At 37.8% G+C, this 24,620-nt stretch overlaps 1 protein-coding gene across 3 annotated transcripts in view; it reads left to right on the top strand.

Moving 5' to 3' along the window:
• LOC136828427 (ubiquitin carboxyl-terminal hydrolase 48-like) overlaps positions 1–24,620 on the top strand; it is a 487,389-nt gene that overhangs the window by 213,587 nt on the left and 249,182 nt on the right. For all 3 annotated transcript variants that reach the window (XM_067086475.1, XM_067086474.1, XM_067086476.1), the window contains exons 9-10: positions 3,315–3,478; positions 3,681–3,923. In XM_067086475.1, the coding sequence (XP_066942576.1) occupies positions 3,315–3,478; positions 3,681–3,923 (407 nt within the window). The remainder of the gene's footprint in view (positions 1–3,314; positions 3,479–3,680; positions 3,924–24,620) is intronic.

Raw genomic sequence — 24,620 nt, 5'->3', positions numbered from 1 at the left:
ATTTTGATTTATGGTGAATTTAAAAAAAAAACTTTTTCCTTACGTCCGCGCGGTAACTCAGCCGAAAATTTCAGAAATTCTTTCGTCATTTTGTTGTAATTTTTGCACTGCTTTATATTAGCCGTTACATAAAGTTTTATATATGAAAATGTGCGCAATTTCATGTAAAATACAACTAAAAACAACCCATGGTTGTAGCTTTTATCAGTTTTGAAATATTTTCATATAAATCACGATAAGTGCCAAAATTTCAACCTTCGGTCAACTTTGACTCGACCGAAATGGTCGAAAAACGCAATTGTAAGCTAAAGCTTTTACATTCTAGTAATATTCAATCATTTACCTTCATTTTGCAACAAACTGGAAGTCTCTAGCACAATATTTCGATTTATGGTGAATTTTTGAAAAAACTTTTTCCTTACGTCCACACGCGGTAACTCGGCCGAAAATTTCAGAAATTTTCATCACTTTGTAGTAATGTTTGCACCGTTTTATATTAGTTGTTACATAAAGTTTTATATATGAAAATGTGTGCAATTTCATGTAGAATACAACTAAAAATAACTCATGGTTATAGCTTTTATCAGTTTTGAAATATTTTTATATCAATCACGATGTGCCAAAATTTCAACCTTTGGTCAACTTTGACTCGACCAAAATGGTCGAAAAACGCAATTGTAAGCTAAAACTTACATTCTAGTAATATTCAATCATATACCTTCATTTTGCAACAAATTGGAAATCTCTAGCACAATATTTCAATTTATGGTGAATTTTTGTAAAAAACTTTTTCCTTACGTCTGCGCGGTAACTCGGCCAAAAATCTCAGAAATTCTTTCGTCACTTTGTCGTAATTTTTGCATCATTTTTCTAATAGCCATTATATAAAGTTTTATATATGATAATGAGCGCAATTTCATGTAGAATACAACAAAATATAACTCATGGTTGTAGCTTTTATCAGTTTTGAAATATTTTCATATAAATCACGAAAAATAGAAAAAATTCTACCTTCAGTCAACTTTAACTCGACCGAAATGGTCGAAAACTGAAATTGTACGCTAAAACACTTACAGTCTAGTAATATTCAATCAATTACCTTCAGTTTGCAATAAACGGGAAGTCTCTAACACAGTATTTCGATTTATGGTGAATTTTTGAAAAAAAACTTTTTTTACGTCCGTGCGTTACGAATTCATGCATCATTTTGTGATAATATTTTTTCTGTGTTGCTTTGATCATTTTACAATTTGTTATATACCAAAATCATTGCAATTTAGTGTACAATACAATGAAAAAAAAGTAACTCATTAGCTTTAACCGTTTTGCTCACAGCGCGATTTTTATACAATTATATATGAAATTTTTTTTTGCGCTGTGATATATTTCAATATTTATATATGATAATGATATTTTTTGTTATTTCTGATGGTTGCATACTAAACTTCAGGCAATGACAAAAAAGGAGCCAAAAATGAACTCTTAATCTTAAAAACTAAGCGTGCTGTGATCTTTTGAAAAAAACTTTTTTCCGCTTCGGCGCTAACTCCCGAACGCTGCCTGCATACGGGAGACACTTTTGTAAATAGAGGCTCGGCGTTTAAGGGTTAAAAAACTATCGAACACTACTTGGGGAGCCAGCAGACATATCCTTACTATACTGTATAAACAGCAGTGTCGCCTGTCATCAATTATGGAAGCGAAATATATGGCTCGGCATCAGACGCAACGCTGAAAATGTTAGATCCAATTCACAACAAAGGCCTTAGAATATGTTCCAGGGCTTTTAGATCATCACAAACCTCATCGTTACAAGTTGAATGTAGTGAACTACCACTCGCTCTCCCTAGAGAATTAGTAACAATGAAAAGTGCCCTAAGAATTCAGACAAGTGATTCACCAAAAAAAAGTTATTTGAATTAAGAGATGTATTTATAAACAGTCATTCACCACCTTTCCCAGTTAGAGCTAAAAAATTATTCGAGTCAGTGAATATAAACATACAGTTACCTTCAGTAGTAAAACTACCTCGTCCTTGGACTATGAATAAAATAAGAATTTGCACACACAATATTTATCAAAAAGTTACTCATATACCCCAAAACACCATAGACAACATACAATAAAACATAAGGTCCACATTACGCAATATACACAGACTGATCAAAATCACAATATTGAGTGGGATATGCAGCAGTATCTCAAGACAAAATGTATTAATTCTCATTACCTGGTAATCCCTGTGTTCACAGCAGAGTTGTATGCAATTGCTGCTCACAGCAGAGTTGTTTGCAATTGTATCAGCTGTAAAAATGATTAAAGGAACATCAGTCAATAATTTTGTGACTTTTAGCGACTCAAGATGCTCTATAGAAGCTATTCAAAGTTACAAACCAAAAAATAATATTGTACAACAAATTACGTTATTACTCCATAAATTATATAATAATGGGAAAACTATAGAAATATGTTGGAATCCCTGCCCATAGAGGGATCATAGGAAATGAAGGGGCTGATAAAACAACCAAAGAAGCAACTCATATGACAAGATCAAATATAAATCTCCCCATTAATGGTTATATAACATATAAAAATAAATATTGAAGAAAAATGTCAAAATATATGGAAATGGAGAACCTGAGAGTAATAAATTGAAGCAAGTAAAACCTAGTGTTGGAAAATGAGTTCATCATACCAAAATGAGAGACATACACAAGTAATTCTGACACATCTCCAAATACAGTAGGCCATTCTTGTCTAACACACAGGCACCTAATGAATAATCCATATAACCCTGCTCCTGAATGCCCAGAATGTAAAGTAATGATAACAATTAAACATTTTTTGTGTGAATGCCACCATTTAATCAGCATTGAACGCCAAGTTTTGGAAGTAAATCGATCAGTGAAATTTTGTCAGAAACTCCAGCATTTGAAAGTAACCCAATTGTAAAGTTTCTGAAAAATTGTAATTTAATTGACAAAATATAAATAAAAAATATGAGTAAAAACAAGTCCTTCTGGCCAGCACTCTGAGAGCTGTTGATCAGCTCGGTGGTTTGGTAAAACTATTTTAATGATGATAATGATAATTCCCGCTGCCGTAGGTAGTTAATGACCTAGTCTGAAAGTTAAACAGCTGTTCCAGCTTGCATTTGTAAGTAAAATACTGTGTATAGAACTTCAGGTTTGTATGTTAGGAAAAATACAAATTGCTTTAAAAATGTGCTATTTTTTAAGAATTTTGAAAGTTCGGAATTTTTTAGTTTTTAGTTTTTCCATTACTGGTTTTCATGAATTTATATTAATTTCCAGCTAATGTTGCCAATAAATATAAGCATCGACCTGGGCTCAGGGTATCTCGAGGTGCATTTATTTGGGTCTATGTTCGTGCAAACGTTAATGAAGTAGACCTACCCATTGTGCCACCTCCTGAAACAGTTGTGGAGTACGTCTTATGCAAGCAGGAGGAAAGTGTGGTAAGGATTTCTTGGAATCTTCAAGTATAGTCTTTTGGGGAACAAAACTAAGGCATCTTGGTTGATATATGAAGCTAGCACTCTTAATTTGCTGTAATTTTTTCAGAATAATTATTTCTATATGACTTTAGTGTATGTTTCTGTAAACATTTAGTCAAAAATAGTTCCAATATTATTAAAGAATACCAACTGTATTTTTCAGACTGTGAATCACCAGTTGCAAGCCAAGATCAAAAAAGAAAGAAAAGAATTGCTGACCAAGCTGTGTGTGACTGACACATCGGAAGACTTCTGTCTTATTTCAGAACCTCTCTTAAGTGCCTGGTATAACTGTGATGAAATCAAGTATGTACCTCAGCCATCACTGCTGACTTATTCACTTTGTGAACACAAGCTCTTTAGCCCAAGAAAAGTGCATATGCTCAAATGTTTAAGAGCTGAAAATGTAAGTAGAAACTATGAACTATGTGATTGTGACAGTATTCCTAACCTGCTTTCAAATTTTCAGCCTCATGTATCCCATGGATATAGAAATTCATTGCATTTGAAATGTTGTTCCACCACTGTACCATTTTCCTTCACTTCAGTACTTTTGCATGATGAGATTATTTTGTAATATGTTGATGTGATATATTTCAGCCAAAGTCTATGGTGCTTACAGGTCTTTTAGTAAGAAATAAAAAAATACTAAAAAATAATTGGTAATTAATCCTTACATGTGCTGAAGTAAAGTAAAAGAAATATTTAGAGTAGCAAGCATTTTTTTCCTTATATCAGACATAATATTTGGAAAGTATCCAAGAATAATGTGTTTTGAGTGTTCATCCAAAATATGATTGGGTGATTTTTACATTTTAAAGCAGTTTTACAGTTTTAATGACCAGAAATGAGAGCTTTTGTTTCCTGTATATTTTTAAATGCTGCTTAATAATTGTAGATATTATGCAATATTTTATTCTTTTAAATTGTAAAGAACTGAATTTTTCCATTAAAGCCATAATGGCCAATTATTACTCGGTCATTATTTGGGGTGAGTCTTGCCTACTGTTAAAGGTAGCTTACAACTTCGTGCCATTAGTTGCAATCGCAATTTAAAATAAATACAAGAATAATGCTTGGCTGATCCAGATGGACTGTCTATAATTACCTGTTTCCCACTAGGTGGTGTTGGAATATTGACTTTCTTGTTAGTGTTCTCCCTGCTGTGTCCGTGCATAGGGTTGAATTGGCTGTACTAATTTTGATTATATCTGCTGATTTTCTCCTATATGTTATTGTTCTGTTTTGCATTATGTCATGTACAGCAAGCAGAGACAGAAGCGTTAGATTCTGTACGAACAAGTTTTGTGTAAACTGAACATGTGCAATTATGCCTGATGGTCACACGGTGTGTGTTGCTGTTAATGGTAATGAGTGAGATTTTCTTTATGTTGGGAATAATGTAAGGAGATAATTTTGTGAGGTATCAGAACGTGCAAGAGACTATTTGATTGCACAGACAATGACTTAGGTTTGGTTGTGAGTCTGTTCGATCCAGTCTGTCTTTCAGTGTTGCTTCTCGTACTCCATAAGTTCATCTTCTAATTCTACCATTGTGGTTCAGAAAAATTAATACGTAAACTTGAGGAAGTATGAATGTACTTCTAGTGCCTGTTAAGCATTTGACCAAGTATGTTATAGTGACTGACCTTTTTCTGTTCCCCTAATGATACAGAAGGCATCGAAGCCTTCATCTGTTTGTAATCTGCCCTCGGGACTGCCCTGCGACAGTTGGTCCCCTATGCCAGGGAACCAAGTTGTGTTATGGGACAGAGGTGTGTGCCCTTCACAACCTCTCTCAGCCATCTCCCATCTTGAAATCAACTCGTTCTTCAATAGATATATTCAGTAGAGTTAAGCACTCTCATCAACTGACTTAAACACAAAAAAAAAAATCTAAAAATGCTTATACAGTACCTGAGTATTTTAACCCTTAAACGCCGAGTGTCTATTTACAAAAGTGTCTCCCGTATGCCGGCGGGGTTTGAGAGTTAGCGCCGAAGCGGAAAGAAAGTTTTTTTCAAAAAATCACAGCACGCTTAGTTTTTAAGATTAAGAGTTCATTTGTGGCTCCTTGTTTTGTCATTGCCTGAAGTTTAGTATGCAACCATCAGAAATGAAAAAAAATATCATTATATATAAATATTGGAATATATGACAATGCGAAAAAAAATTTTCATATATAATTGTATACAAATCGCTCAGTGAGCAAAATGGTTTCAGCTAATGAGTTTTTTTTGTTGTTGTTGTATTGTACACTAAATTGCGATGATTTTGGTATATAACAAATTGTAAAACGATCAAAGCAACACAGAGAAAATATTATCACAAAATGATGCATGAATTCGTAACGTGTGGACGTAAAAAAAGTTTTTTTCAAAAATTCACCATAAATCGAAATATTCTGCTAGAGACTTCCCGTTTGTTGCAAAATGAAGGTAAATGATTGAATATTACTAGAATGTAAGAGTTTTAGCTTACAATTGCAGTTTTCGACCATTTCGGTCGAGTTAAATTTGACTGAAGGTCGAATTTTTCTATTTATCATGATTTATATGAAAATATTTCAAAACTGATAACAGCTACAACCATGGGTTATTTTTTGTTGTATTCTACATGAAATTGCACACATTTTGATATATAAAACCCTACGTAACAGCCAATAGACAATGGTGCTAAAATTACGACAAAGTGACTAAAGAATTTCTGAGATGTTCGGCCGAGTTAGCGCACGGATGTAAGGAAAAAGTTTTTTAAAAAATTCACCATAAATCAAAATATTGTGCTAGAGACTTCCAGTTTGTTGCAAAATGAAGGTAAATGATTTAATATTACTAGAATGTAAGAGTTTTAGCTTACAATTGTATTTTTCGACCATTTTGGTCGAGTCAAAATTGACCGAAGGTTGGAATTTTAGCACTTATCTTGATTTATATGAAAATATTTCAAAACTGATAAAAGCTACAACCATGAGTTATTTTTTGTATTCTACATGAAATTGCGCACCTTTTCATGTATAAAACTTTATGTAACGGCTAATAGAAAATGGTGCAAAAATTACGACAAAGTAACTAAAGAAATTCTGAGATTTTCAGCAGAGTTAGCGTGCATGGATGTAAGGAAAAAGTTTTTTAAAAAACTCACCATAAATCGAAATATTGTGCTAGAGACTTCCTGTACATCCTCTGCGTATGTCCTATTGCATCACAAACACGCTAATACTTGCACAAGTTCAGCAAAACACGAACGCGTCAAGAAATCGCTCTCTGACGACGCGTCGCTGATGCTTTCTAGTGGGAGAAGAAAGAAATTCGCGCATGCACAGCTGGGTCACGCTTGTAAACAAAACAACAGCCTGATCTGTGAACTCCCAGCATCCCCCAAGGCGCGTGATTTAAAATTTTACGCAAACTAGGCCTATAAGTATTTTTCCGCTAATATTTAAAAAAACTTTTTGTAGTTGACGTATTTTACATCCACTCGGCACCCGACAGACAATTTTTGTTAACGTAAAATACGTCCAGTCGGCGTTAAAGGGTTAATAGTTGTATCACAAAAAGTGCATGTAGTCATGAAAATGATATGAAAATACAGTAGTTAGTGAACATTTCTCAGTGAAAAATACCGCAAATGGGCAAATTTTCCACGAATAATGTGTATATACGTTCCACAGAAATCCGGAAATGGGTGAGTAAGCGAATAGTGAGACCGCAAATACAGGGGGTTTACTGTAATACATTTGAGTTATCTTGTCGTAGTATTCCAGTTACATTGGTGATTTCTGAACTGTCAAGAGTACTTTAGCTTTTCAGTCACTTACTTGACATGTACAGTAGTACCTCGGACTTCGAACTTAATCTGTTCCAGAAGGCTGGTTGAAGTGTGATTTGTTCGAAATTTGAAACAAATTTCCCCATAGGAAATAGAGGGAATCAGGATAATTCATTCCAGCCCACCCAAAAGGTCCCCCTTGTAAAATTTTATTTGTTATTAATGTGTTCAGAAGTTAAATTAAGAGTGTAAAGTAATAAAACAGTACATCATAAGTAAAATTTTAGAAAAATTTTGTTTACGTGTACGAGCTAAAAATTCTATTCATGAACTTTGATGAAAATGACACGCGGCCGACTGGGATTGAGGGGCGAGAGATGGGATCGCCTCAAGGAAATCGAAATGGTTGCAGTAGGCAAAGGTTGATAATAAAATCAGTTTTATTCACATTTTGCAAGGATAATCAAAGGAATCGATAGTGTGTGTGTCTGATTGTCTGTTTGTGTGTGTGTGTATGTTAGAGAGAGAGAGAGAGAGAGAGAGAGAGAGAGATTCATCAGCATCTGGCAGATGTGAAAACAATCCCTCACGCGTGTATGATTGTCGATGTGTTCACACGTGGATCTTGAGTGCAAGGGGGAGGTTAATAATGCCACAACACATCAACTTACTGTTGGCAAGAGCAGAATTTAAAATTATAATCCAATAAACATGAGGATTTTATATATGTAACTTACGAAGTAATTACATAGCGTATGTATCTAACTCGCGTGGCAGCTAAAAATTTGAAATTTGCAGTAGCATTCGATTGTTTTAGTATAAGTGACTAGGTCCCACCCACTATTGGGGAAGGAAAGGGTACAACACTGCTGAATAGCGCCAGTCCGTTTCTGCCAGTTAACGACTGTAGTTCAGGTGTCACAGCAGCTATTGTAACGGGTATAGGATGATGACCATCGATATGGAGGATGCCTACTTCCATATCCCAATACACCAAGACAGCAGGAAGTACCTCAGATTTGTGTTCCAGAACAGAGTCTTCCAGTATCGAGCTCTGTGGTTCGGTCTCTCTACAGCTCCCAAGTATTCACTCGCGTTCTTGTCCCTCTTGGGGATCAATACATCCCTCTGTCTAGACGACTGGCTCCTATGTTCTCTATTAAAGAAACAGTGCAAGTAGGAACTTCAGAAGACCCTTCTTCTGGCCCGAGATCTAGGCTTACTCATCAAGAAGAAGAAATTGCAATTGTCTCTGTCTCAAGTGATTCTTTATTTGGAGATGACGATAGACTGAACTTTCAGGTTTTTCTGTCCCCCAAAAGAGTACAGTCGTGTCTTCAAACAGTCCGCGACTTCTTCACTCTCAATTCCTGCTCCGCCAACAGTTGGATGAGCCTATAGGGAACCCTTGCATCCATCGAGAAGTTTGTAAGCCTGGGGAGGCTTCATATGAGGGCACTACAGTTCTTCCTGAAGGCCAACTGGAACAGGAAGACCCACCCGGACTCGTTCATCTTTCCAAGTACACCAGAACTCAAAGAAGACTTGAGATGGTGGCTTTCAGAAGAATGTCTCTTGGAAGGGAAGTCTGTCCTTCCACCTAGCCCCAACCTTTCTTTGTACTGAGATGCTTCAGATCTGGGTTGGGGAGCTTTCTGGGAGACATGGAAGTCTCGGGAGTCTGGTCTCCAGAAGAGAAGCTCCTACACATCAGCATGAGAGAATTGAAGTCAGTACACCTGGCCGTTCAGTCATTCGCAGAAGTGACCTTCGACTAGACAGTAGCAGTGATGTCAGACAACAACTCAGCCTTGGACCTACATAAAGAACCAAGGAGACACCCACTCATTCTCCTTTACGAGGCCACCAAAGACCTTTAGTGGGCAAAGACGAACCACATCGTTTTGGTGACAAGATTCATTCAAGGGAAGCTAAACATAATATTGGACGGACTGAGTCAGTGCAGACAGGTCTTACCCATGGAATGGGCGCTAAATCCACAGGTGTGCACTGACCTGTGGGAGTTATGGGGACAGCTGACAGTAGACCTGTTCGCAACATCGAAAGACCAATGCCTCCCGTTGTTCTGCTTTCCAGTCCTGGACCCTCTGGCATGGGCGACAGATGCCATGCTCCAGAATTGGTCTTTCCTAGACCTGTATGCCTTCCTGTCATTCAACACGGTGAGGGAAGTGATCAGTAAGTTCAATTCCATCAGGACACGAAGATGACTTTGGTAGCCCCTTTTGGCCACAAAGAGAATGGTTCCCTGATCTCCTCAAGCTGTTAGTTGACTACCCCAGGTTCCTTCCACAGAAACCAAAGCTTCTCAAACAACTGCACTTCCACCGGTTTCATCGCAACCTATCTGCTCTTGCCCAGACAGGGTTCAGACTGTCAGGAGACTTGTCAGAGTGAAGGGGTTTTCAAAACCAGCTGCAAAAGCAGTTTCAAAGTGTAGATGGCAGTCTTCTTCCAGAGTCTACCAAGCAAAGTGGGTAGTATTCCGCAGCAGGTGCAGAAGAAATAACATCTCTTCTTTTGAAATCTCTGTAATGAACATTGTGGACTTTCTTTTCCTGAGGACCAACAGAGGTTTTGTCTTCCTCAACGATCAAGGGGTACTGAGCAATGTTAGGCTCTGTGTTTTGGAACAGGGGCCTTGATCTGGGGTCCAATCGGGACATCAGTGACTTGATCAAGTCTGTTGACACGACCAAGGAGAACAAGACTAATGTAGTAGCATGAAACTTGGACGTTGTCGTGAAATGGTTGTCAGCTGCTCCTTTCGAACATCTTCGCTTAATTTCCTTAGGAGACTTAACAAGGAAAACTCTTTTTCTGGTCGCCTTAGCCACAGCTGAGAGAGTCAGCAAGTTGCAAGCCATTAACAGAAGAGTAGGCTTTTCATAAGGGGTCGCGGTCTGCTCTTTTATGCTAGACTTCCTGGCCAAGAATGAGACCCCCTCTAAGCCGTGGCCTCGTTCGTTCACCATCAAGAATGTGATGGAAATTCTTGGACTGGAGGAGGAAGAGAGGACTCTTTGTCCTGTCAGGGCACTAAGGTACTACCTTATAGAACAATGGAGATCAGAGGTCCCTCGAGTTATCTCTGGTGCTACCTGAAGGACCCTTTTAGACCCCTTTCCAAGAACACAATACTGTATCGTTCTTTTTGAGAGACATCCTGGAATCGCATTCAAGAATTCGCGAGGACCTTCTGCCAGTCTTGAAAGTTGAAGCCCACGAGATTAGAGCCGTCGCCACCTCATTGGCATTTAAATATAACATGTCTCTGTCGGCGATTCTTCAGTCAACCTTTTGGAAATGCAAATCTGCTTGCAACGGACTACTTAAGTGAAATAGAGACTATTTTCGAAAACTGCAGTACCCTGGGTCCGTTGTCTATAGCTGGCATGGTGTTAGGGGAGGAAGGACAGGAGTCAGCTTCTGTCCTACCTCTTTTCGCCTTGATTAGGCTGTTGAGTTCTTGGGGAGCCTGAGGGTACCCACCAGTCCTTTTTTACAGTTGGGCAATGGTTTTATTGAGTATAGTGTGTAGGTGACAGAGTTTTCTGGTTGTATGTCTTTATGGTACTGTGCCCAGGGCACGGGAACTCGTGTGGTTATGTTAGCCATCGGGCTACTCCATGAGCTGTATAACCTCCACTGATGCTCTGTGGCATTTGGAATATTCCTTTGCTGCAGTGCTTCCCATTAATATAGGGGCGCTCCACAGCTTCACTACTGCACCACTATAGTTAAGAAGAGTGCCAATCAGAGGCAGTATCAGTCTGAAGCAGTTCTCTTAACAAGTAAGGGTACAACAATGTTTTTAACCAATGCTAACTAGAATTTTTGTCTCAAATTCATTCTACTGAAAGTTTTTCAGATTACGCGTCTCCATGCATCTCACCTCCTGTCAATGTGGGATTCAGCTAGGTAATTACTTGGTAAGTTACATATTTAAAAATGAAATTTTTATAATAAAATAAAGTTTTATATGTACGCACCAAGTAATTACCAAATCAGAGCCTTCCCTCCCCCCCTCTCACGGACATTAAGCTCTTCGTTGGGTGAGTCGGTAGAGCTGCGGACTGGAACTCGCTGGGCCGGAGTTTGATTCCCCGGCCGGCTGATGAAGAGTTAGAGGAATTTATTTCTGGTGATAGAAATTCATTTCTCACTATAATGTGGTTCGGATTCCACAATAAGCTGTAGGTCCCGTTGCTAAGTAACCAATTGGTTCTTAGCCACATAAAATAAGTCTAATCCTTCGGGCCAGCCCTAGGAGAGCTGTTAATCAGCTCAGTGGTCTGGTAAAACTAAGGTATATACTCACAGACATTGAAGGCACAAACAGACTGACGCTATATTCAACGGTTTTCTAACTCTCCTTCCCTGATAGTGGGCAGGACCTATTCACGTGCACTAAAACAGTCGATAGCTACCGTGAATTTCAAATTTTTAGCTGCCGTGCGTGTTAGAAACGTGGGCAATGTAATTACTTGCTAAGTGTACATAAAACTTTATTTTATTATAAAATGTCATTTTGCAAACAAATAAGTAATAAGTAAAGAATGCAAGTAAGAAAAAGAGAGAGATATGAAATAACTTTTCACAAGAAAGTCGTTAAACAAACAATCCTATGCTTGCAGAAGCAGAACGCTGCACAGTGCATTTCATGATGTGGGGATGAGTTACTTTTACAGTACTAAAAAACCGTCAGAAGCAAGTGTCACTCGATAGGTATTTTACTGGAGCAAAAAGAAGTGATTTGGGCGAATCGAGTGTAAGTGAAAGAAACGGGCGAAATGTAGTGAAAGAGAAAAATCATCCGAGCCCAGGAAGTCACTGGGGAGCAGATCCCCGTCTCACACCTAGTAATCCACCACCATCCCCTCCCTCTCCTGTACCGTCTCACTCAGCACAGTCCCGAACACATGCTCAAGTAGTCTCTCTTTCAATTTTTTATAGTTACTGTATTGCATTTGATTGTTTTTGTATTATATCATTATGTCAAATTTATTGTGAAATTCCCCTCTTATTTTTTGATGTAAATTAGTATTGCTTTTATGTACACTCGGCAAGAAAAGTGAAGATACAGTTTTCATTAGATAGATTTCGTTCATTGAATTTCAATTTTTTTCTTACAGAAAACACACAATCTCGGTAAATTTACTCTAGAATATGAAAATACAATGCAAATTATATCATATATGTTAAATCTGCAAAACAAAAACGTTCAGATACTTAAAAACACCATGCATGTACGAAGTAATCCGAATTTCTCAGATGACTTCGTTCATAGAGATCTAAAAGATAGTATGTGGATATCTCGGTGTAGTACTATTCATCAGAACGGCAATATTTACTCGTTTTCCGTTATGAACAGGCTTATTATTGCATCATCATACGAGGTAATGATAATTTCTTTAATTTTTACACATTCATGTTTGTATTTCACGGTGTTAAAAGTCAGCTGGAATTAATGGCAGTAAAAGTTGTGACACCTAGGAAGGTTGACCAAATCTATTTAAACCAAGAGCGTTCTCTATGATGTGAAGGGCAGCGCAGGAGCTTTGGGGGAAAACACAAGTAACTGGATGTTTCTTGACGTTGCCATAGTTTCTCTCTCTCTCTCTCTCTCTCTCTCTCTCTCTCTCTCTCTCTCTCTCTCTCTCTCTCTCTCTCTCTCTCTATTGCTAAAACATACTATACCAATATAGGGTAGCTCAATCTCTAAAAGAAAAAACAATGAAATGAGTAGCTCTACCGATAGACCTATGCTTACACAACAGCAACTCTCTCTCTCTCTCTCTCTCTCTCTCTCTCTCTCTCTCTCTCTCTCTCTCTCTCTCTCTCTCTCTCTCTCTCTCTCTCTCTCTCTCTCTCTCTCTCCATTGCTAAAACATACTTTACAAATATAGTATCGCTCATTCTCTAAAAGAAAAAAAATAATGAAATTAGCTCTACAGTAATATAGGCCTAGGCTTACACAACAACACTCTCTCTCTCTCTCTCTCTCTCTCTCTCTCTCTCTCTCATCATAACAATGCATTCGTTCCTTTTCGTTGGACATTGCTCAAATTTAACTCTTGATTTCATTATGGAAGATCGTTTCTGATTATGCAAGCATTCCGTTCAATGTGGTGTCATAAATTCATTTTTGTTTTTTTGCTCAGAACTGAACTGTCGTTACAAATTACAACATGAACGAATACTGTGAAACTTACTACTGCATTTAAGTATCAATGATTTCATTATTGTAGAATATGATTGAAAGTTATAAGAGGTCAAGCAAAACACAAACACAATAAGACGGAAGAGCCTCCCCTTTCTAAAGTTGCGAGATGTCGCATTATTGAGCAACATATGTCCGAAGATTTAAAAAAACTGTATCCTCACTTTCCTTGCCGAGTGTACATACAAAGTATAAATGCTCCCTCCCTCTATCTCAGGTCAGCTGTGCACCACTGCAGTGACATATGATTTTGTTCACCTTTTATGTTAAATTTTATTGTGAAATGCTTTATTCTTTTATTTATTTTGTTGAATATGGTTATCATTAAACTATGTGTTGTTCTTGCGCTTTATGCACATACTTGTAAAGGAAAAAACATGTTAATACAGTTTTTCTCGTAGGACGCGGTAGGTTGTCAAGTACAAGCACAGTATAAAATGACAATCGGTCTTGTCAGAGTATGGGTATTTGTTCGACAAACAACAAAATTTCTTCAAAAATTTCGGTCGAAAAATGGAATGTTCGATATACGAAACGTTTGACAAACAAGGTACTGCGTTATAATAATTTAATCCTTCCGTTTTTTATATTAACCCTACCTCTTACCAATGCCCTTACCATTGCCTAGTATTCCTCACCTTTTGACATCTGTACTTATTTGTACTAGCAACCCTTCTTCCACCATTTTTTGTGTTGTGCATACAGCTCCTGCCTTCATCTCAGCAGCGTCATCTCTTGAGTTGAAGCTTGAGTCTCTCTTGGATTTGTTGAGGTGTGAGGTGGGTGGTTTGTCTACTGAGGTGATGTTATGCGAGAACCCTCTACTTTCTCTCATCCAACTGTCTCCCTCCCTACCATTGTCTCGTCTTTTAGTGAGTCACTTGCTCACTCCCAGCTGCTGGTGCTTTCCAGCTGCTTCCTGTGATGTCATTGCTGGCAGTCTCCGACTGCCACCTCTCCATCCCGGTCTGTGAATTTGCCAGTTTATGCTGCCCAGTTTTTCTTTGATTTGATGGATTTTGATTCTGATTCGGAGGATTCTCCATCGATTTTTTAGCACTGATATTTTGTGCTGCTTTGCTTTGTCCTCACCTTTTTATCCTCACCTTTTTACTGAGGATGATCCTGTTAATTCAAGCGCTCTTTCTTCAGCTGCTACCTCGAATCCTTTTCAGATGAGTAAGTTGAAGTTATCTGATCCTGTTAAGGCATATTTTTAGGTGGTATTGCGAGTGTTACAGACGACCTCCAATATTTGCAGGGATTAGGGACCACAACCACCTGTGAATACTGAAAATCCATGTTAAATTGTTATCCCCCCTTGTAAAAATGCTTATAATGGCTTATTTTAATGTTCAAACACTGAATACTGTACCCTGTATACCTTAAACTAAAATGCTTATAACTGCCTATTTTAATAGTTCAAACACCAATTACTCTACCCTGTATACCTTAAACTAAAACGCTTATAACTGCCTATTTTAATAGTTTACTGCCTATTAGTTCAGACACCAAATGTACCTTAAACTATCATCGTAAAACACTATAGTATCATTTCAAAGTCATCTTATAACATTACCCTTAAAAATATAGGCTTAAAGCTGTGTGTGAAAACTAATCAAGTTACCCCTAAGAGAGAGAGAGAGAGAGAACAAAAATACATATGCACATTAAAAATATTTAGTACACTAGTAACAGTACATACACAAAGGTAAATAAAGATGAATTCACACTAGGTTATAAGAATATACAGTATCAGTAAACATTAAACTAAAATCAGTCATAAAAATAGAGGGGAAACTCCCTCAAAAAGCATCGGAGTTACAAGCCAATCAGCAACTAGCAAAGCTAGTACCCTGCTGAGTGATTAGCTACTTCCAACCATTCCAGCCAATAGCATGTTGTGCTACAAGCCAGTCAGCAACCAGGAAAGCTAGCACCATGCTGTGTGGTTGGCTACTGCCAACCTTTCTAGCCAATAGCATGTTGTTGTGGAGCCTATGTCAAAGCAAAAAAAATTTTAACATACACATGTATGCATGGACTCATTCGATGGCTTCTGTCGAAACTTCGACAAAGAGATTGTATTTTTCTGCAAGTTGTGGTATAGTTTTATGTATTTTCTTTAAATTTACATAAAGTGGAAGTGTGTATCATGTAGAAGAAGGATATTATGTTTCGTTGTTTGTGTTTAGTAGTGAAAAACGTTGTCTTAGCTGTTTCATATGTTTAATTGTAAGTACAGTATACTTGCAAATTTGCTTAACTACCAGTATTGGTTGTTGTACGGTAGTTAGTCGAAGGTTTGGTTTTGGTCAGAGACAGCCGTGAACTCAGTGGCTTCATAGCTTTAATGTAGAGTGGTTCGAGCTAGTGGGGGACTCAAGAATGCAGCCATAATTGTCGGTGTCTACAGATCCATTTAAGTATTCCTATTCATCGTAAAATACATTTAGGGAAACTTTCTTTAGGAGATATGCATATCGAAATGTAAGGAGAATTTCTTGAGGTGTACTTTAGTTGAGGGTAGTAAAATAGAGATTGTGCTCACACCAGTCTAACTGTACATCGAGCTAGGAACAATTGGATACGCCAATAGTAAGTTCATATTGTCAGTTTAGTTAATACAGTCATACTTCGAACTTACACGAGGTTAGGTTCCAGAACCCCTCGCGCAGGGTGAATTTTCGCATAAGTTTGGCATGGTCTCTAAAAATGATAGTAAATGCTAATTTCTAAAGTTTAAACACTAAATATGACCCTAATCATGCTCCCAAATTATTAAGTTAGCTTTTAAATGGAATTAAAGTTACTGTAATTTCATTTAAAAGTAAGTTTAATACATTGCCCTTAAAAAAAAAAGAAATAAATGGTTTACATAAAATTGAGAGTTGTAAGAGAATTTCTCTCTCTCCCCTTCCAACCGATCTATTTTTAGAATCATCTCAACCTCTTTTAGCAAATTTTTATTCTGCGTCTCTTTCTCTTTGTTCTGAAATGCTTTTTGTGAACAAACAATGTTTTATATTTGGACTAATACAACTCTTAGTTATTATGTCTCTATGTTTTAGAACGTATTTGCAACACTAGTGCATTTAAACTTAGAGACGATACAGGTCAAATTAGATCAATTTAAACTATCTACTGTACAGGTAAAGATGTTCAGGGAATTAATAAGTTGTAAAAATGTGTGAGCGCTAACTATGAGAGAGAGAGAGAGAGAGAGAGAGAGAGAGAGAGAGAGAGAGAGAGAGAGAGAGAGAGAGAGAGAGAGAGAGAGAGAGAGAAGAGAGAGAGAGAGAACCAACACAAATGGTAAAGAATTGCCGGGTTCAAGGGCTGTCCTTACTTAAGAGAGTGAAATTATTTATCAGTTATTACGGAGACTGAGAGAATAACACGAGAGAAAGAGAAGAGAATAACAGAGAGAGAGAGAGAGAGAGAGAGATTGTCCTTACTTGAAATGTCAAGTTATATTATTTATGAATTACAGTATTATGGAGAGAGAGAGAGAGAGAGAGAGAGAGAGAGAGAGAGAGAGAGAGAGAGAGAGAGAGAGAGAGAGAGAGTTAGCTTAATACATTACCCTTAAAATAAGAAATAAATGGTTGACTTAAGGATATAGTGTGTGACTCTCTCCCCCATTCCACCAATCTATTTTTAGAAGTCTTCTCAACCCCGTTTTTACAAACTGTTTTTATTCTGTCACTTTCTCTTTGTTCTGAAATGCTCTATGTCTCTATGTTTTAGAAATGCGCATTTACAGTTTGTAAACGGTACAGGTAAAATTACATCAATTCAAAATCATCTACTGTACAGTTAAAGACATACAGAGAAACAGTGCTGTAATACGTAGGTTGGCTAACTTCGAACGAGAGAGAGAGAGATAACAGTTGTCATTACTTAAGAGAGTGAATTTTTTATGAATTAGAGAGAGAGGACACAGAGAGAGAGAGAGAGAGAGAGAGAGAGATTACAAGAAAAATTTGACCACTGATTAGCAACACTCTCATTCTTGTCATGTTAAATGACATGTATGACAGCTTTGCCTTCCACCTTCTTACAAAAGATGAGGGAAGAATTTGTTTGATCAAGATAATACAAATTTTGTAATTATAGTTTTATTATTATTATTACTATTATTATTATTATTATTATTATTATTATTATTATTATTATTATTATTATATTATTATTATTATTATTATTATTAATCTTATTAATATTTGAAAATTAGTACATATTATTACTTAAAAAGTTTATTTATCATACAAATAAACATACCTGTTTACATGTACCATAAAAATTCATCTCACTACAAGAGAGAGAGAGAGAGAAATTATTAATTTTAATAATATTTAATGTTATTTAATTTACACATAAAAGCTTGAAAACTTATAAATTACATAAAAAAATTAAACAAACACTTTTGCAGGGTTTCTCAGTGTACGGAAATGTTCGCGTGTCTGTGAAAAACTCGTGTATGACCATTAGTTAGGTTCCAATAAAAAATTTGTGTGTTTGTGAATTCGTGCAACTCTAATCGTGCAAGTTCGAAGTATTACTGTATACACAATGCAATGTATTAATATAATCACAACTTAAACTAGCATAAGATTGAAGTAACTTGGGTGTCGTAGCATAAGACTTAAGCTACGATTTGGGTCAGTACGTTTCATATCGTTTAGGCTATACGATAACACTGACAATTTGAAATGCTATACTTATTCTGAATGAGTCGGAATAGCTTCGGGAACTTCCTGTAGTTTTAACTTCCTGAAGGTTTAGCATCATATTTTTATGTTAATGATACAGTGATTCATATTTCATTAACCCTTAAACGCCGAGCCTCTATTTACAAAAGTGTCTGTCGTGTGCCGGCGGCATTCAGGAGTTAGCGCCAAAGCGGAAAAAAAGTTTTTTTCAAAAAATCAGAGCAAGCTTAGTTTTTAAGATTAAGAGTTCATTTTGGCTCCTTTTTTTGTCATTGCCTGAAGTTTAGTATGCAACCATCAGAAATGAAAAAATATCATTATCATAAATATTGGAATATATGACAGCGTGAAAAAAATTTCATATATAATTGTATGAGTTATTTTTTTTTTATGTATTGTACACTAAATTGCGATGATTTTGGTATATAACAAATTGTAAAACGATCAAAGCAACACAGAGAAAATATTATCACAAAATGATGCATGAATTCGTAACGAGCGGACGTAAAAAAAGTTTTTTTCAAAAATTCACCATAAATCGAAATATTGTGCTAGAGACTTCACGTTTGTTGCAAAATGAAGGAAATTGATTGAATATTACTAGACTGTAAGTGTTTTAGCTTACAATTGCAGTTTTCGACCATTTCGGTCAAGTTAAGTTGACTGAAGGTCGAATTTTTTCTATTTATCATGATTTATATGAAAATATTTCAAAACTGATAAAAGCCACAACCATGAGTTATTTTTTGTTGTATTCTACATGAAATTGCACACATTTTCATGTATAACACTTTATGTAAGGCCTAATATAAAATGGTGCAAAAATTATGGCAAGTTGACTAAGGAAATTCTGAGATTTTCAGCAAAGTTACCGCATGCGGAGGTAAGGAAAAAGTTTTTTCAAAAATTCACCATAAATCAAAATATTGTGCTAGAGACTTCCCGTTTGTTGCAAAATGAAGGTAAATGATTGAATGTTACTAGAATGTAAGAGTTTTAGCTTACAATTGCATTTTTCAACCATTTCGGTCGAGTCAAAGTTGACCGCAGGTTTAAATTTTGGCACTTATCGTGATTTATATAAAAATATTTCAAAACTGATAAAAGCTACAACAATGAGTTATTTTTTGTTGTATTCTACATGAAATTGCGCACATTTTCATGTATAACATTTTATGTAAGGCCTAATATAAAAGGTGCAAAACTTATGACAAGTTGACTAAAGAAATTCTGAGATTTTCAGCAGTTAGCGCGCGCGGCCCTAAGGAAAAAGTTTTTTCAAAAATTCACCATAAATGGAAATTTTGTGCTAGAGACTTCCTGTTTGTTGCAAAATGAAGGTAAATGATTGAATGTTACTGGAATGTAAGAGTTTTAGCTTACAATTGCATTTTTCGACAATTTCGGTCGAGTCAAAGTTGACCAAAGGTTTAAATTATGGCACTTGTCATGATTTATATGAAAATATTTCAAAACTGATAAAAGCCACAACCATGTGTTATTTTTTGTTGTATTCTACATGAAATTGCGCACATTGCCATGTATAACACTTTATGTAAGGCCTAATATAAAATGGTGCAAAAATTATGGCAAGGTGACTAAAGAAATTCTGAGATTTTCAGCAAAGTTACTGCGCGTGGAGGTAAGGAAAAAGTTTTTTTTCAAAAATTCATCATAAATCGAAATATTGTGCTAGAGACTTCCTGTTTGTTGCAAAATAAAGGTAAATGATTGAATGTTACTAGAATGTAAGCGTTTTAGCTTGCAATTGCATTTTTCAACCATTTCGGTTGAGTCAAATTTGACCGCAGGTTTATATTTTGGCACTTGTCGTGATTTATATGAAAATATTTCAAAACTTATGAAAGCTACAACCATGAGTTATTTTTTGTTGTATTCTACATGAAATTGCGCACATTTTCATGTATAACACTTTATGTAACGCCTAATAGAAAAAGGTGCGAAAATTACGACAAGGTGACAAGAAATTCTGAGATTTTTAGCGTGCGGAGGGAAGGAAAAAGTTTTTTCAAAAATTCACCATAAATCGAGATATTGTGCTAGAGACTTCCCATTTGTTGCAAAATGAAGGTAAATGATTGAATATCACTAGACTGTTAGATTTTTTGCTTACCCAAAAATACCCATATATACAAATATATATATATATATATATATATATATATATATATATATATATAATTTGCTTACCAAAAATACCCAAAATATATATATATATATATATATATATATATATATATATATATATATATATATATATATATATATATATATATATATATATATATATATATATATATATATATATATATATATATATATTATATTTTGTTTATTTTTATATGAATACATAACTAAAAAGGAATGCAGGTGAAAAACTTTTTTTTTTTTTTTGCATAAAACGAAATAATATACAAAACACCAATAAATACAGATATATAAAAACTTGTAATAAATATAAAACTAAATATAAGATCAATGCAGAATACTCACTCGTAATCCTGACTCTTCGTTCTATTCTTGTTTTCTTCCTCCTCCATTGAAGAGTCATGCATTTTTTTCCTCTCGACATGACGAGGTACAGGTGGAGGAGGGAGACACGCGCCCTTACTGCAGATGGGCCGCCCTTCGGCGGTCCGCTGCGCCCTCCAGTGTTCCTCGGGTAGGCGCACTCCAATATATGACCGCAGTGTGGTACTTGCCGTCACACTCCCCGAACCTACAAAGTGCTACCTTGCAGGTGCAACAGACGTACCGGGTGTCTCTTCTTCTGCCATTCATATGGCACACCCGGTACCGTTTCTGCTCATGCCCTTCTAGGAGCTCCGGTGTGTGATCCCCTGCCTGCAGCACAGGGTCCACTACCCGATGGGACATTGGAATGTCAGGGAGGGCGGCAGCAGGGACAGGGACAGCAGGGGCGGCGGCATCATCAAGAGCGGTATCAGCAGGGGCGGCATCATCAAGGGCGGCATCGGCAGGAGCAGGACGACCGAGGTTGGCTCTCCTAGCGACATCTGCCCTATCCTCTCGGGGCAGATCTGGAGCTCAGGGCAGGGGGACTGGTGTTGGAAGGCCACTCCTCAGGATTGAAGTTTATGAGGGCATTCCTGGCCACCTCGAGAAACTGGATGTGGGACAACCTCCGGGTGTCGGAATTGTACCCACAGTAGAGGATGTAGGCATTATGGAGGGCCAACTGGAGGAGGTATTTGAGGAGCTTCTGTGTCACCTCCTGGTTCTCCTGGCGAAGGGATAATACTGGATGAGTTGATCAAAGAGATCAACTCCTCCCATGTGCATATTGTATTGCCCAATGACGGTAGGCCGCTGGACACGAAACCCCTCATACGTAACTCGGCCCTGCCGACGTGTCTCCTTCCGCTGAACGACCTCTTCTTGGATGGTCTCATGACTGGTCGTAATCATGGGCATGAGTCGGACCCCCTTCCAACAGATGACGAAGACATCTCCCTTCCGCCGCCACTCTGTCTCTCCTCTTGCCAGATGTTGCAGGTGGCTAGCAAACCTCTTGAGGACATTCGGGGCCCCACGCACCAACCGAGGGGTACCACTGACGTGCACACCTGCTTCATACAGTTCCTGGGCCAGGGCTACTGAGTTATAATAATTATCCATAAACAGGTGGTATCCCTGGTTACGGAAACGATCCACAAGACCGAAGACAGTGTCAGCGTGGAGAAGACCCCGGAATACACAGAGATTCCGTTGGATTCCGTAATAAAAAATAACTTCACACCATATTTCTTTGGCTTCTTGGGGTTGTACACTTTTATACTTAGATGCCCTTTGTATGGCATCATCCCCTCATCCAAAGAAAGGTTCTTGGAAGGAACCACGAGAAACTGGCACCATTCACGAATGTAGTCCAACACTGGGCGGACTAAGATGAGGCGGTCGGGGTTATTCCGGGGTATGGCCCTTCGGTTGAAGGCGTTGAAGTACCTGTCCAACGCCAGGAAACTATCACGGGGCATAATGCTGGGCACATTGGGCGTACTTAAAAAAAAATTCCGCCTCCAATATTGCCTGACGTCGGCAGCAGGTATCATTCCAAAGAATATGTGGAGCCCCAAAAAATGCGCCATGTCCGTGAAGTTGCAGCCCGCCAGTGATACGACAACGTCGTCTGCAGTTCCTCATGGCAGTACCGAGCGTAATCCGCTGTCTCTGCAACGAGGTATTCCAGCAATTCCTGCGTCAGGAAGAGCTGGATGAACCCCAGTGCAGTGAGAGGCACAGGGACGGTCAGTCCAGGTACTGCCATGAATGGGTGCATGTTAGGTGGGGTGGGGTCCTCCAACCACCCTTCATCACTTTTGGACGAATGGCCTTCACCCAAGCTGCCACGACGTTGCGATCTTCTACGGGCCCATGCGCGCGCACGTGCGCGGGCATGACTTCGCACTCCCACCCTCCCCACTGGCCCATCTCCTTCACTTTCACCATCACTTTCTGTCTCGTCCCCACCAGCCACAATCGGTGCCTCATCCTCCTCCTCAGACTCCCTCATAGGCACTAAAACCACTGAACTCCAGTTCACTTTCCTGCTGTGGCTCGTACGGACATTGGGGGCAAATACTTGTCATCACTGACATTGGGCGTGATGTCCTCGTCACTAGATGACCAACTGCCATCAAAATGAGGACTTTCCACCTGCTCTCGATCGAGCTCCAACAAGTACTCATCAATGTCCTTTTGTTGGAGGCCTCCCAAATGCGTACGAATGCTCTCAGGACACCCCGATGCTTCCTAGGGGTCGTAAAAGGCACAGGATGTGGTCCTTGGTCCCTTTCGGCCACACATGGCCGCACAACACGGCGTTGAAAAGCTGGGTTACCTTGGTTGCTTGGTCCCTCTCCAGCATCCAAATCTAAAACTCACCTCACACGCTCACTACCGACAGACAATACGCGCTTTTCAGAGTCCTGACGACGTTGGGACATCTCTGCAAACGTCCTGTTGTGTCACAAATACACTAACACTCGCAAAAGCTCTGCAAAACACGAGTGCGTCAAGAAATCGCTCTCCGACGACTCATCGCTGATGCTCTGTAGTGCGAGAAGAAAGAAATTCGCGCATACGCGGCTCGGTAACGCTTGCAAACAAAACAACAACGTGATCCGTGAACTCCTAGCATCCCTCAAGGCGCGTGATTTAAAATATTTCGCAAACTAGGCCTATAACTATTTTTCCGCGAATATTTAAAAAACTTTTTATAATCGATGTACCGTACGTCCACTCGGCACCCGACAGACAATTTTAGTCGACGTACGATACGTCCAGTCGGCGTTTAAGGGTTAAAGAGAGAGAGAGAGAGAATTGGTGAACTGATTCATGTTTACATTTTAATTAAATAATTAAAAATGTTGGGACAATCTTTTTTTTATACATACGATGATAATAGATAAATATATTATAGTATACATATATATACAGTCAACCCCAGTATTCTCGGGGAATAGGGACCACAACTCCGCAGATAGTTAAAATCTGCGAATACTTGACATCCCCCTCTAAAAACGCTTATAACTGCCTATTTTAATAGTTCAAACACCGAAGACTCCGTCTAAAAACATTAATAATTGGCTATTTTAATAGTTCAAATGCCAGATGTATACCTTAGACTATCATCTTACACCAAATATACCTTAAACTATCATCCTAAAACACTTTAATATCATTTCAAAGTCATCTTACAACATTACCCTTAACCCCTTTTGGATGGGTAACATACATATATATATGTTTACTTATAGTTTTGGGGTGGATTCCGGGTAACAGATTTCGCGCCATACAGTTTGAACGAATTTTGTGGGAAAAGTGCACAGATCACTTCCATGGGCCACAAAATGACTCATGGCAACTTTTACCCCAACTCTACTATTTAGTTGTACAGGAGAGAGAGCTCAGTTTGCCATGAGATGTCATAGAGGAATATTGTCCAGGATTCCCATCCAATGACATCTCATAAATATTTTACAATAAATATACTCGGAATTTGTTACTAATTTTAGTTCTTATCTGTTATGATATTATGCGAGTTATAATTATAATTTTACAAAATAAAGTAAAATAAAATATTAGAAAAAACACTTATAACTTGGTAAAATTGGCATATTTTTACAACTGTTGTTTGGAAAAGAGGCCCTGCACAGGATTGGAAATATTCACTTTCAACTTCCCGTGGAAGGTGCAGATAATTTTGTAGAATTTTTGTTCTTATATCATGTGCATATGCATGTCTTCCTCTTTCCATTGATGAGTGTTTCTTTTTAATTGGTCATCCTTAAATTTAGCCCGGTCAAGGGGTGTGCTTAATATATATTTA

This window comes from Macrobrachium rosenbergii, chromosome 42 (assembly GCF_040412425.1).
Source record: "Macrobrachium rosenbergii isolate ZJJX-2024 chromosome 42, ASM4041242v1, whole genome shotgun sequence".
Lineage (NCBI taxonomy): Eukaryota > Metazoa > Arthropoda > Malacostraca > Decapoda > Palaemonidae > Macrobrachium > Macrobrachium rosenbergii.
Note: the sequence above shows the minus strand (reverse complement) of the source record. Positions and strands in the feature narration are given on the sequence as shown.